At 36.8% G+C, this 12,990-nt stretch overlaps 1 protein-coding gene across 1 annotated transcript; it reads right to left on the reverse strand.

Annotated features, from left to right (window-relative positions):
• Positions 1 to 687: 687 nt before the first annotated feature.
• Positions 688 to 12,743, reverse strand: slc35f3a (solute carrier family 35 member F3a). The gene is made up of 8 exons (XM_017484307.3): positions 12,611 to 12,743; positions 12,039 to 12,253; positions 5,793 to 6,138; positions 5,300 to 5,519; positions 4,236 to 4,361; positions 3,934 to 4,126; positions 3,679 to 3,768; positions 688 to 2,165 (listed from the first exon to the last, which is right to left on the reverse strand). The coding sequence occupies exons 1-8, from the start codon at positions 12,625 to 12,627 to the stop codon at positions 1,918 to 1,920; spliced, it is 1,455 nt and encodes a 484-aa protein (XP_017339796.1). The 5' UTR covers positions 12,628 to 12,743; the 3' UTR covers positions 688 to 1,917.
• Positions 12,744 to 12,990: the final 247 nt, after the last annotated feature.

Raw genomic sequence — 12,990 nt, forward strand, 5'->3', positions numbered from 1 at the left:
GCTGAAATTGCAGGAGGCTGTAGAGTTCTTCTAAAAGAAACTGTGCACTGATAAATGTATATTGTGTGCCTTCAATCCTTATGAAGAACCAATAATTAATCCTTGCACATACAAAAATATTTTATTCAAAATGCAATATAACTGCCTGGCAGGAAAAGGCAGGCGTAGCAATGTAGCTCTATAGCTACTGTATGTTATGGCCATATATAATGCACTTAAATCTGAGTAGTTATAGTATTAGTTCATTATGATGTTTCTGCAAGCACACTGTGTTTCTTTTACTGAAAGATAAGACACACCATTAAATCTGTTTAATTTTTTTTTTTTTTTTTTTTGGTCTTTTTATCCAAAAGTATAATGTTTATACTATATGTTAAATATAATGATGATAGATGTTCAAAATGACAGAATGTTTGGTCAAATGGAGGCACATTCATTTAAAAGCACTGTGTACTGTATAATGTTATGTTATTCCTGTAAAATGTACACTACAAACCAAAGGTATGGAAGCAAGCAAGTGCTTTCTGAAGCTTCAGAGGTGTTTTGCAATTAGTTAACAACCAATAAACTGCATATTTACTGAGATCGATATTAACCAAAGATTTTTCTAATAAAATTGCTCTAGTTGTGCAGTGATGTACTCTCATTCTAAGGTGTTGGTTTGTTGACAGTAGTCCCTTACACACACCAGTTCCTAGTAATTTACAAATGTAAAATGATTCAACTGTAACATGATTCAGACATCATTAATTGTACACTATGTCCACTGACATTTAGTCAAATTTTGTAAACAAACAAAAAGTTACTGTTGCTTCCAAACATTTGGCATGTAGTGTACATGAAGCATATTGTATACATGTGGCATATAGTGTGTAATAGATACAACTGGATGACAAAATATAAAGTATGTTATTAAGGTGTAGGCTCACACATAACAGCTTCAATGTGCCTTGGCATATATGCCTCCGGAAGTATACTGGAGGGATGAACACTATTGATCAACATTACATCAATCAGTGTTTTGATCATGGTGGTGGAGAACACAGTCTAACACGTTGGTTTGTTGACTGTGAGGGCCACAGTCTATGATTTACATAATTTTCATACTCATCAAGTCATTCTGTGAGCCATCATACTGTATATACAGTAAATATATTAGAAGTAAAGTTCCTTACATTGTTTAGTTCTTTATTTTTAGTTATTCAGCATGTCAAAGTAATAAACATCTGTCATGCCTTACAAAGGTTTACAGTGAGCTACAATTCCACAGGAATATAATAAGTACACATTGCCACTGTTATTGAAGTACATAATATGAATTATTGATTTGATGGTGTTTCATGGGTGTCCATGGGTATAATGTTTATTAGGATTACATAAAAGCCCTAAACTTCCACTATATAGATAACCAATTTGCATATATATTTTTTTCATAAGAGCATTAGTGTGAAGGCTGTGGCAATGCATTGAAATTGAAGATTAGTACTTTGTATATCCATATATGATTTCAGTCCATACATTGCCATTATAAGGTATTATATTGTATTAGAAGTTCTATCTGGGTTAAGAAAGAATGGGATATTCATTAAGGTCACAATATATTCAGTTGTATTAAACATAACTGTCCAATACAAAACAAATGCAGCATAAATCATTTTCAGCTAGAACTCTGAATTATCCAAGATACTACATTATGCAGTCTTGTGCGTTGAGGCAATAAATAAAAGATGGAGTCAGTGTTCATCTCATACCTCATGTTTTGACAGTCTTTGTAAATATCAACTGAAGAAGTGCTGCATAGTTCACTCAACCAAATCTGCAATCCTGCATAGAGTTATGTTTCTATGTAGGTGCTGTTATTTCAGTCACACTGATATGAATGCAGTGCTCCTCTTGTGACATGAAGCAAACATCAGCTTAACGAGAACATGCTGTTTTAGCGTTGCAGTTTCCTGTCTTGCTTGAGTGAATGTGTAGTGTTTCAGTGTTTGTGTCTCTGCTTCCCTCTTGTGGCTTCTTCCTGTTATACACCATAGAGTGAAGCTGCAGGAGATACTGATCCCAGTCCTCTGGAAGCAGCAGCAACAGGAAGCCCAGGCAGATTGTGGACATGGCAATGATACGCACACTGTTGAACTGGATCTCACACATGTAGCGGTCTATTACTGGAAAAAGCAGGAGGAAGTGCAGCAAGGTCAAAGGTGAATTTAGACCCCCTTTATACTAAGCAACTGTAATATCTGTGCAGTTACACATACACCATACAAGCAATTATAATGTAACTACTGAGGATTGTGTAAGTAGACACATGTACCTTGACAGTTCTAACATGACATTTAGAAGTTTGTGTTAGACGGTTTAATATCAACCTGTAATTTTAACTACATTTTATATAGACTGGAAATGCCAAAGTGTAATGTCTATATAAAACTGCACTTTAAAATAAAGTGGACAGCTCCTGTGTAAAGAGTACATAGATACAGTCACAATCAGAAATAATCTTTTTTCAAAAAAGCAGTTCGTACAAATGCAATTACACACATCCAGTCACGAGTTTCAAGATACACATGTATTTCCACAAACACGTGTATTACTGTACATAGCACTGTAATTCACCTGTAACAGTGAAAATAGGAATGTAACTGAATATGTGTACATTATCCAAAATGAAAAGTTATTGTGTTATAAATGGATACAAATACAGATACTAACTATTCTAGGGTTGTTGTTTTTTTTGGGGCGGGGGTTTTCCATCTTACATCTGGTTTAGACTAGAGGTATGCATCTAAGTTTTTACTTTCATGGATGTGATTAGCAAGTTTCATCTACTTGCTAGGTTCTTAATGTGTCTTTGGAGTGCAATTATCAGCAACCAGAAACCATCATTAAATTATAAATGTCTTATTTCATTTTTACAAATGTCTGATTTCAAATTATAATGTCTGATTTCATTGAAGCTGTGAAAAACAAAAAATCGATGACTAAAACTCTTATATTTGACTTTTAGACAGATTTCACTGTTCTATGCTCTAACTGAAAATACTGTAAGTATATATATAAGTATATATATTTAGTTTGTTCAAGTTCACCTGTCAACTCTTGACTGCCTATTACAAGGTCGCTCTACAAATTCAATAGATAGTAGCCTGTAGCATAAGTCAAGTGTAATAGCCTTTTGAAGCTATGTTGTTATTAATGTTATCCAGCTCCAGCAAAATCTATGATAATTTAAGTGATGTAGCCAAGGATGAGGAACTGTCAAAGCCAGAATTCCCAGACTGTGGTGAGAGTGCTGGCATTTCTGTGTCTGGGATTTTTCATTAAAATAGATATTATATTTATTTATATGTATTATATTATATGTAAAATAGAAAGAAAGAAAGAAAGAAAGAAAAAAAGAAAGAAAGACTTTTCAGATATAGGCCATATATCAGGTTTAAATGGAATACAGTAAGTGGCATTTCATGGCAATCTAGTGTAAAATTCTTAGTAGTTACATTGTAGCTGCATGTATAGTTATGATGAAGTTACATTACAGTTGCATGTAACAACACAGGTATTACAGGCTGTAAATTACAAAAGGCACTGCCATATTTGACAAGCAAGCCTTTCAAATTTGAGAGAAAGTTTATGGACTCATAGAGACACCCATGTCACACAGATATGAGGGCAACTCACCAGCATTAACAGGTACACTGAGGACAATGCTCAAAGAAATCAATGTAGGAAGTGTTATCAAAACACCAAAATTTATCAGGAAATTGAACACTAGGGCACAAAAAAGAAAAACAAAACAGCATATTCACATCCCAGAATTACATATGTATAAAGCAAGTATAAGCACGATAATGGTTAATAATGGGTGACATCACAGGTCATGTGTGTATGTACATTCACATTCCAAAATGAAGGAGTAGTGCATGGTAACCTTACCCAGTAGAAGTGCAGCAGTACAACACAGACTGTGCCAAGGTATATCTCTGGGTGAGCCAAAATCCTCAGCTCCGGTGAGGATGAGTATGAGAGTTACAATGCTGACGAAGACCATGTTGGCTCCTCCAAGGACAGTCAAGTACAATGCAGCCTCACCCAGCTTGGCACTACCCAAAACCAGCCTGAAGAGTACCTGCAGAGAGAAAGATTATACTCATAAATCACTTTGTAGTCAGTCTCAACATAAAATAATGCAGCATTTTAGTGCTTTCACATGCATATAGCACTGCATCTAGTTTTACCTTGTACAAGGCTGCTGTTGATGCAGATCCAACCACCAGGGAAATGCCAATCACAGAGTGACTGTGGAACCCATCAGCGTATGTTATCATTACTATGCCTGCAATGGCTAAAATGGCTGCAACAATCTATATGCAAAAAAGAAAGATAAAGGGATTTTTAAGATTTGAAGGCAGGCTGACAGGAAGAGATGTTGCAGCTTGGTGGTGGTAACTGTTCCACAGTATCAGCTGACCACATAAGCAGGTGGGGAAAATTCAAGGATTATTATTTTTTTAATTAAAGTCTTTATTATTTAGGATTCACACATGAATTTAATTTAAAATATTACACTGGCTTTATCCTTGAAAAACAGCTTATTATTAGCAATTTATTTATCCTTTACTTTACAATCTGTTTATTTTTATAAGAATAAAAAATCTAAATTTGTATACATGCTAAATCTCTGTACGTATATCTCTGGCACCAATAAGGTTATAAATACTTACAGCCCCATATCAGATTTGACCAATAATAGGGATGTATATAAGTTTCACTGCAGTCGCCATGCAGGTGGGAGTACAGAAATCAGATCTCTAATGACAGTTAAGATGGCGTATTTGTCCTGCGTGTGAAAGGCAATGCTCACATTTTATTCTTATTCTTTAATTCAAATCACTGACGGCTGCTGGCGGTAAGGTTTGGTTAATTATGTTATGACATGAATTGGCCTAGACCATGGGAACCAAACATGATGTACAATAAACAACCTTAAAAAAGGAGAGCTGGTATACAGATATTTAAAAAAGATATATGTAGTAGTGGCAATAATTCTGAGATATTTTTAGGCCACTTAAAAATGTTGTTGAAAGAAAATTCAAAAAGTTGTCATTTAAATGACAATAGGCATAAATGCATATTAATCTGTATTTTGAAAAACTATACAGTGAAACAGAATTGTGTATTTGTGACACTGTAACAGGCCTACCAGCTATTTTGAATTGTTATTTGGTGCTGTTTTTCTGCACTTAGATTTGCTTCTTTTGCTTGATAGAAAATACAAATGTCCTCACAGTGTCAATCTCACCCTGACTCCCATGAAGCGATCACGCAGCACGATCCAGGAGATGAGGAAGATGAATGCACGGCTGCAGCAGAAGAGAGCTGAAGCATCTGTTGCAGGGATCCTGCGTAAGCCCTGCAGGTACAAGTAGCTAGTGAGCGTCCACAGCACTCCGAATGGTGCCACTACCGACAGCAGCGTTTTCACTGACAGTCCATCATCACCCAGGAACTGACAGCACTCCCTGTGTTTATACACATGCACACACACAAAACACTGTACGTCAGTCAGCATGAATTTACATAACATCAGTGTTATACACAGTCAGGACTAGTCAGTCCTTGTTAGTGCCAAGGAAATACTTTTGCATAATTAGAGACAAAGCATCCTTTAAAGCCTTTTCAGCTGAAAAGCAAATTAATCAGATTAAAAAAAAACAGGACAAGAGCCATATCTTCTGCCTTTTCAGCTAATCATAACTTCGTCAGCTCTCTGAAGATTATCAGCCATCTCTCACCTGAAGCGCTGTCGAAAGCTCTGCCTCTCCTTGCTCCAGCACAAGTGGCCCAGATAGTATAGAGGGAAAAAGAGGCTGTTCCAGGAGGTAGAGAACCAGGTGAGAGTGAAAGGAACATTCAGTTGTCTGAGTGTCATTTTGGCCAGCTGAGTGGATCCCGTCCAGGCCGAACAGATGCAGAGGACCACAGTGACGCCCCACAGTGCCTGCCTCAGGTGGGCTACAGTCCAGCACAGACAGCAACATACCGTCTGCTGCCTACTTGTACTCTCCACATTTATCACATTTGTCTCAATATGGCCATCAACCTTCACTTCCACCCTCTCGTTGTTTGGCTTCTCCACAACTGCAGACACAGACACAACACAAGTTGTGTGTTATATGTGTATAGTTTAGCTTAGCTATAGTTAGAAAACCTATATGTGGGCTGATCATTTCATACTGAGTTAAAAGTTAAGACACTATCCCCTGGGAACTTAAGCTAAGAATTTATAAATTATGATTCTAGTTATATCAAGTCAAGTCAAGTTGGTTTTTATTGTCATTCCTCTATATAGCTTGCATACAGGTACATTGGAACAAAATGTTGTTTCTCCAGGACCATGGTGCAACACAGATTGCTGCAACTATATCAGCTTATATTTATAGATGTAATTATATCAGTGCCCACAATTACTGTAAATAGCATCATTATTGCAGCAGAGGCCTTTACTGTTAGTTAAATTAATTGTTTAGTTATGTACTTATTATGCCTTAATAACATCATTACAAGAATTATAGAATTATTGTGTTTGACCAATCGTTTCCAGCTCCACCACATGTACCTGTTCATCAGGCAGAACGCACTGACAAGAATGTTAATCAAATTCTGCATGGGTACTTATTATACCAGAGCTTTATTGAGCTGTCATTGTAGCAGTCAATAATCTGAAGGACTGAGAGGCAGACAGTCCCAAGGAGCAGTCAGCCAGAGGACCGAGACACTCATCATTCTATCCCAGTGACTCCTGATACCATGCACTAAGATGTGACCTGGGCTCCTGTTCAAGGCAGGAAATAGCAGAAGCAATCATGATCAAGCATTTTGAACGTTCAGTACACAGCACAGTCACTAAAATATACTGTAAATCATTTAACATGAATTAATATCAGGACCAAATAGCAGTTCTGAGATTATATCAAATATATTCCTCTTTTGTTCTCACCAAATATTAATTTTGTATATAAGGAATGCCATACATAAGCCTCATTTAAAGCTTAAGATCATTAAAGTTCTTTTCTCTTTAGTTTTGTAACTTACAATCCTATCTTGCTTGTCATATTTTTATTCGCTGAGAATAGGAATTTACTAATAACTAGTTCATTATGGCTTGTAGAAGATCTGCCTATTGTAGGCTCATCCAATAAGGTGTTATCTAAATTGACTGCATCCTTCAATCATCACCAAGATTTTATTCTTACTTACTTTTACTAAAGCATCTCTTATATTGAGGTTTACATTAACACTCCTCTTTCCTTTCAAGGTCAGGTTTATATCAATTGATGTGGTGGTTCTCAAAATAGAGTCCATGAAGAGGAGTCAGGGAATCCAAGACTTTTTTAGTTTATTTTGTCACAGTGTTGGAAATGCAATAGACCATTATTATAAGTTATTATATTTCCTATTGACTAGTCAGGAAGTCGCTATTAGCCTACTTCAGTGAACTTGATTGAATGGGGTTCATTACAACCTTAATAGTCCTATAAATAATGTCAACTTGAACCCAATGTACTCTGTCCTTGGACAGTTCAGAAATAAAGAATTAAAAAAGCTCCATGGATTCTATAAATAGACAGAATATTATTGTAAACATCTGTTTAATCAGTCAAATACTAATTTGACTCATGACTAATTGAATTATGTTCATAAAAAACATCCGCCATTAGGGGGTCCATGAACTTTATTTTACAGTTAAAGGGGTCCCTTGCTCCAAAAAGTTAGAAAAACTCTGATTTAAAGTATCCTCAAGCTATTGACTTGTATAATAAAAAGAAAGAAAATACTTTGACATCCTACATAGGATTTCCATTCTCTACAGTTCACTAAGCTATCTATCTGCTAATTTTGTTTTTTCATTTTTTTTTTTTTACATGTGCATAATATAAAAATGAACATCTTAAATTGTATAGCACAAATAGGCTGTCTAATCTGTTACACTGTTTGACCACTAAGTCTCGCCTCACCATCGATCCCTGTTTAATTTAGACAGGAGCCTCCACCCTCCATATTTCACCTTGCAAATCGAAAAGCACAGTCACTGCCACGGTCACAAGATCAATGCATCTCCAGAAATCTGGAGAGGTGCTTCAATAGGGCAATAGGGAACCAACTACAGAGTCTGTTCTTTAGGCCTGATTGCAGATTAAACAATTGTTATGCACTCACCTATATGGAGGTATCCTCTTAATAGTCCCAATACCCATCAGCAGATCCAGACTTAACATTCCTTACTGTTGTAACTACATGTGTTTCCTATTTCACAGTAGTTAGTGAGTAATTCATAGTAACCACAGAATAATATGCTTTAATATGAACATTGTTTAAACACATATAATTTACAGGGTAAACTTAGAGTAAAGGACAACTTTTAGAGTTAAAGCTGCATCAACAAGCTGTATTGCTTTACAAAATTAGTGTACAGATAAAAGTTGTAAGCTTCTCATCACTACACTGCACACACAGAGAGGATGCGTCATGAGGGTGCATACAAATCAGGCTATGCATACTTCATATATCAAGGCAAAGAGAGCAAGTGAGGCTAGGAGTCTTCCTCTACCACTGATGACTCATCAAAAATAGTCTTAGTTACTATCTTATTTACAGTAAACTCTTTACAGTCAACTCACAGGAGAGGTCAAATAATAACATATTCATATTCAGGAAACAAAGCTGAGACACAACAGTAAATAGAAAATTGCTTATGTTTATTATTATTGTAATTGGAGGCAGCTAGAAATGGTGTTATTCTGCAAACAACACACTTCATCAGTGATAGCTGGTCATGATATTAATAGAGGGGAGCTAATATCTATCAATAGCTTGACAACAAAACCATTAGGGTTGCGTAATGCATTATTTCAAAGGTGTGATTAATGGTGTAATAAGAATGATGTGGTGTAAACTACACAGTTAAAGGCAGATGTGCAACTGCATTTGTGATTTCTCATTTTTAAAATGCCCCAAGTCAGTAATGCTTTACTGGGTTCATTTCTTGTTTCCTCTGAATATCAAACATGGTAAACAGAAAAGTGGTAACCCTTCCATTCAAACCAAAGAACATGAAACTTGCTAAACTGTATGCTTAGTCAACTTTTACTGCTATCTATTTTCGTTTTGAGGGAGAAGAGTACATAATACACCTCTTTCATGTTCACTACACCAATTATTCACATGCTCCTTCTCAATCAGGCTGCAGTAATTCATCTAGAGTGTGGGTTAGAAAGGAATAAGGCCCAGGCTCACTTCTTCATACCATGCTGTGTACTTTAAGAAATGTTGCACAGAAACCCTAAATAATCCACCAAAACAGATCTCTTAACAGCAAATGAGCTAATGTGGATGCCAAAATTTAAACCATATTGATGTACGGTATGTTTATTCTTGAACGACAGGGGTACGTGTACTACCCCAGCACTTCATTACGCCATGTCTATGTTTAACCAATTACAGCCACAAAGTGTCCATAAAGTGCTTTTCAATTTAAAACATCTACCATCTACCCCAATTTTGGTATATCCCAAATGACAAAAAGTCCTTGTAGTGACAGCAAGTCATCTTTTTGTATGGTGCGGTATTAGGAGAAGAAGGATTATTTCACATGACAAGCACTGGTGAAAAACAATGAAAAACGGACTGAAGGAACCCAGTCAAGTTATAAATAACAAGAACAGCATGCCACTGATAAAAAGCAAGACAGTTGTAGCATATTGTTCGTCATATGTGAACGTTGTTCTGCTTGTAACTTGTGCTTTTTACCAGAAATAAGAAAAGGATTAATCCTTTGTTTCTGAGAGAAAAGCTGAAAACAATAAGTAAAATATATTTAAGAAGCTGTTAAATGTGTCTGTTTATAATTGGCTCTGTGTGTATAAGGTATGAAAGGTATAAAACTATTCAGGCTGTGATTTATTAGTGTAGCAAATGTTTTGTGTCACTTAAATGACAAAACACCGCACTATATTAATGTGAAAAGTGCCACAGAACAGACGTACTTTGTGTACGTAGTTAGGTCAATCATTCAAGTGAGCATGGTTCACATCAGTACAACAGTTGTTACAGATGCACTAATATAACACTGAGTAAAGGTATCTGGGACAATGCTGGCCTAAATCACTTCATCAAAATCACATGGGATTTGACATACTTTCCAGTCCAAACTTGAACATCACCATAGAACTTAATGGTTGTCCTCATCACATCTGTGATGTTTCATATATAGCCAGCTCCAGAATGATTGGAGCTGACAGGTGATGAAAAATGTCTTTTGTGGTTAAACATTGTGGTAGCTTAATCTTGTGCTAAACATCTGAGAAAAAAACAAATCTTCATTTGAAGTAAATTTATTTTAACAAAAAATGTAAAAAAACAAAACCCCAAAAAAAAAAAAAAAAAAAACCCTCATCAGACATATTTTATACAACACTTTGCCTGAGTGTTTAGTAACTCTTAAGCAGCCATTCATGACTTCCTGTTTCACTGGGGTATAAATGTGAGGTGACGCAGAAGCCAAATTCCCCTAGTCACTGGAGGTACAGCCAGAGCTTTTACAATGGGGTGGCCAGGTTAGACCCAATGATTTTATCTAGGGTGGACCAATAAATCTAGGGTGGACCAATAAATCTAGGATGGACCAATATCCATATAAAATATTATCCACATACAAGGATGGCCAAATGGGTGGCCATGATTCACTCTAGTAAGGCCACCCCTTAGTTACACTCATGCCTAGTCCCTCATCTAGATGGGGAAGATCAGTGATGAGTACACAAATGACAAGTGAGTTGTAAATCAGGAAATGGCTATTTAAAATAATAGCGACACACCTGAAATGCATTTAAAACAAGGCAGGTCTTTATTAATCTGGCTGGAAAAGGACGCCAGTTTATGCACAGTGAAGAGGATGGTTAGAGAAGCAACAATTTCTCCAAGAATCATAGTTGGAGATTGACAGAAGATGGCACCATTTTGGAGTAACCAAGTCACCAGATCGACAAATAGATACCATCTTCATTCCAGTGAACTATTTAGAAGATGTACAGGAAGAAAGCCTTTATTTTCCTCTAACCACAAATGTCAGAGCCTGGAGTTCCCGAGACTGTAATGGACCTTTGAGTGCAGAAGTGCTTTATGATCAGATGATAGAAAAATAGTGCTGTAATTATAAGGATACGCAAAATTTGATTTAAAAACCTAAAAACAATAATAATAAATTCATTTTAAAAAAGAAAATATAACGAAAGACGGTGTTCCTTTAATTAACCGTTCCACACATATGGACACTCATTATAAGAATCTATTATTGTAAACTTTTAGGATAAGATGCAATGTAAATCAGCTCCAAATCACTTAGGAGCATTACTGTAATTTAACATAAATTTCTGTAGTTATCAGGCTATTCAGAAATGATATTTTCTACAATTTCAGACATCTACATTAGAACTGAATGTTAACAGTTTTTGGACCTTGGAGAACTTATACTTCCAAGATCCATTCTTCTTTCACATATAATATTTTACCATTTTTTTTTACTCATGGTATTCCTACACACGTTTACTTCTTAATGTGTTATTTAGCCCGAGTAAAACTGTCTAAATATATATGCTTATAAATAATTTATGCATGAAAGGGTTAATGACAAATGCCAAAAGGATGATAAAATAATGTTAAAAGAAAAAAACAACAATTAAGCTTCAAGTATGGTGCAACTGTTTTTTGTTTTGTTTTGTTTTGTTTTTTGTTTTTTGTTTGTGTGTGTGTGGGGGGGGGGGGGGGGGGGGGTTAATGGTACTGGAAGGAAAAGAAACATTAAATATGAAAGGACTGCAGTATGAGCTTAGAATTTGGGAGGTACTTTCTGTTGGCAGTTTGGAATGCTCCTGGGAGCTTTGGATGTGAGTTCACTGGGATTATAGCCTACAGTATGTTAAGCGTTATACATGTTTACAGTGTGATTAAAAGGATGTAATGTTTTATTGGCGCTGTGTCACCTGGGTTAGTGGAGCTCCATGGCTGGTAGCCGTAGTAGCCCGTGATCCTGAGGATGCGCTCCTCGATGGACGCGTTTTTTATGTCCTCCACCGAGCGGGAAGACTTGAAGTCTTCATTTATTTCTTCTTCGACGGCCAGGAATTTTAACTGTCGAAGTTGGGGGCTGATGTCTGACAGACGGCGTGGGCTCGCAGCCGGTGATTTCCACATTCCACTGAGCAAAACAAAGGAGACTGCAGTTTAGTAATGCATGCAGCAAAATGCAGAAACCCTGGAGCTCAGCACCGTTTACATGGGAACAGAGCTATAACCGGTTCCCTCTCAGCTTCACCGTTACACACATCCCCATCAACCCGATCCCACGCTAAATGCTCGGTTTTAACCATCGAGAACGATTTTGATGAATGAAGATAATCAAATCTCCATAACCGCCTCCGTTTAATATAACTTATAATAGGCTACAGTCAGAAATCGTGAGACCGTGCTGAAATATGAACGCCCTCATCCGATTCACCTAAAGAGCAAAAAAAAACAAAAAAACAAAATGAAGCCGCACGATAAAACAACTCACTCCGGTAACTTTTCCATCCGATACAGCGATGAGCATATTTGGAGCCCGAGAAACAAATTCTGTGCAGCTCACTGTAGAAGGACCGCGATTATGCGGCGAAAACGCACACGCATTCACACACACACACACACACACACACGCATTCACACACACACACACTGCGCAGACAGGCGACATAAACTTTGTCCAGACATGTTGATAAAATATTCCGGGAAAAGGAAGTATTTACCCCATTGTGCCACGTCTCCAGGACTATCAATTGAGCTGAAATCAGTGCACAGCTAAAGCGACACCTACAACACCAATAGTTTTGTAAACAACCTGCAGAAAGACCCCTACAGGGAGTGGAGAGAAATCATCGAACTAAAGCCCCAACCTGA

Source organism: Ictalurus punctatus, chromosome 13 (assembly GCF_001660625.3).
Source record: "Ictalurus punctatus breed USDA103 chromosome 13, Coco_2.0, whole genome shotgun sequence".
Classification (NCBI taxonomy): Eukaryota; Metazoa; Chordata; class Actinopteri; order Siluriformes; family Ictaluridae; genus Ictalurus; species Ictalurus punctatus.

Excerpts from the sequence above, each read along its gene's own strand:
- slc35f3a (XM_017484307.3), bottom strand. Across the intron at positions 4,127-4,235 it reads CAACAGCAGCCTTGTACAAG|GTACTCTTCAGGCTGGTTTT; the intron begins GTAAAACTAGAT and ends TTCTCTCTGCAG. Across the intron at positions 2,166-3,678 it reads CAGTGTACCTGTTAATGCTG|TAATAGACCGCTACATGTGT; the intron begins GTGAGTTGCCCT and ends TGCTTTTTCCAG.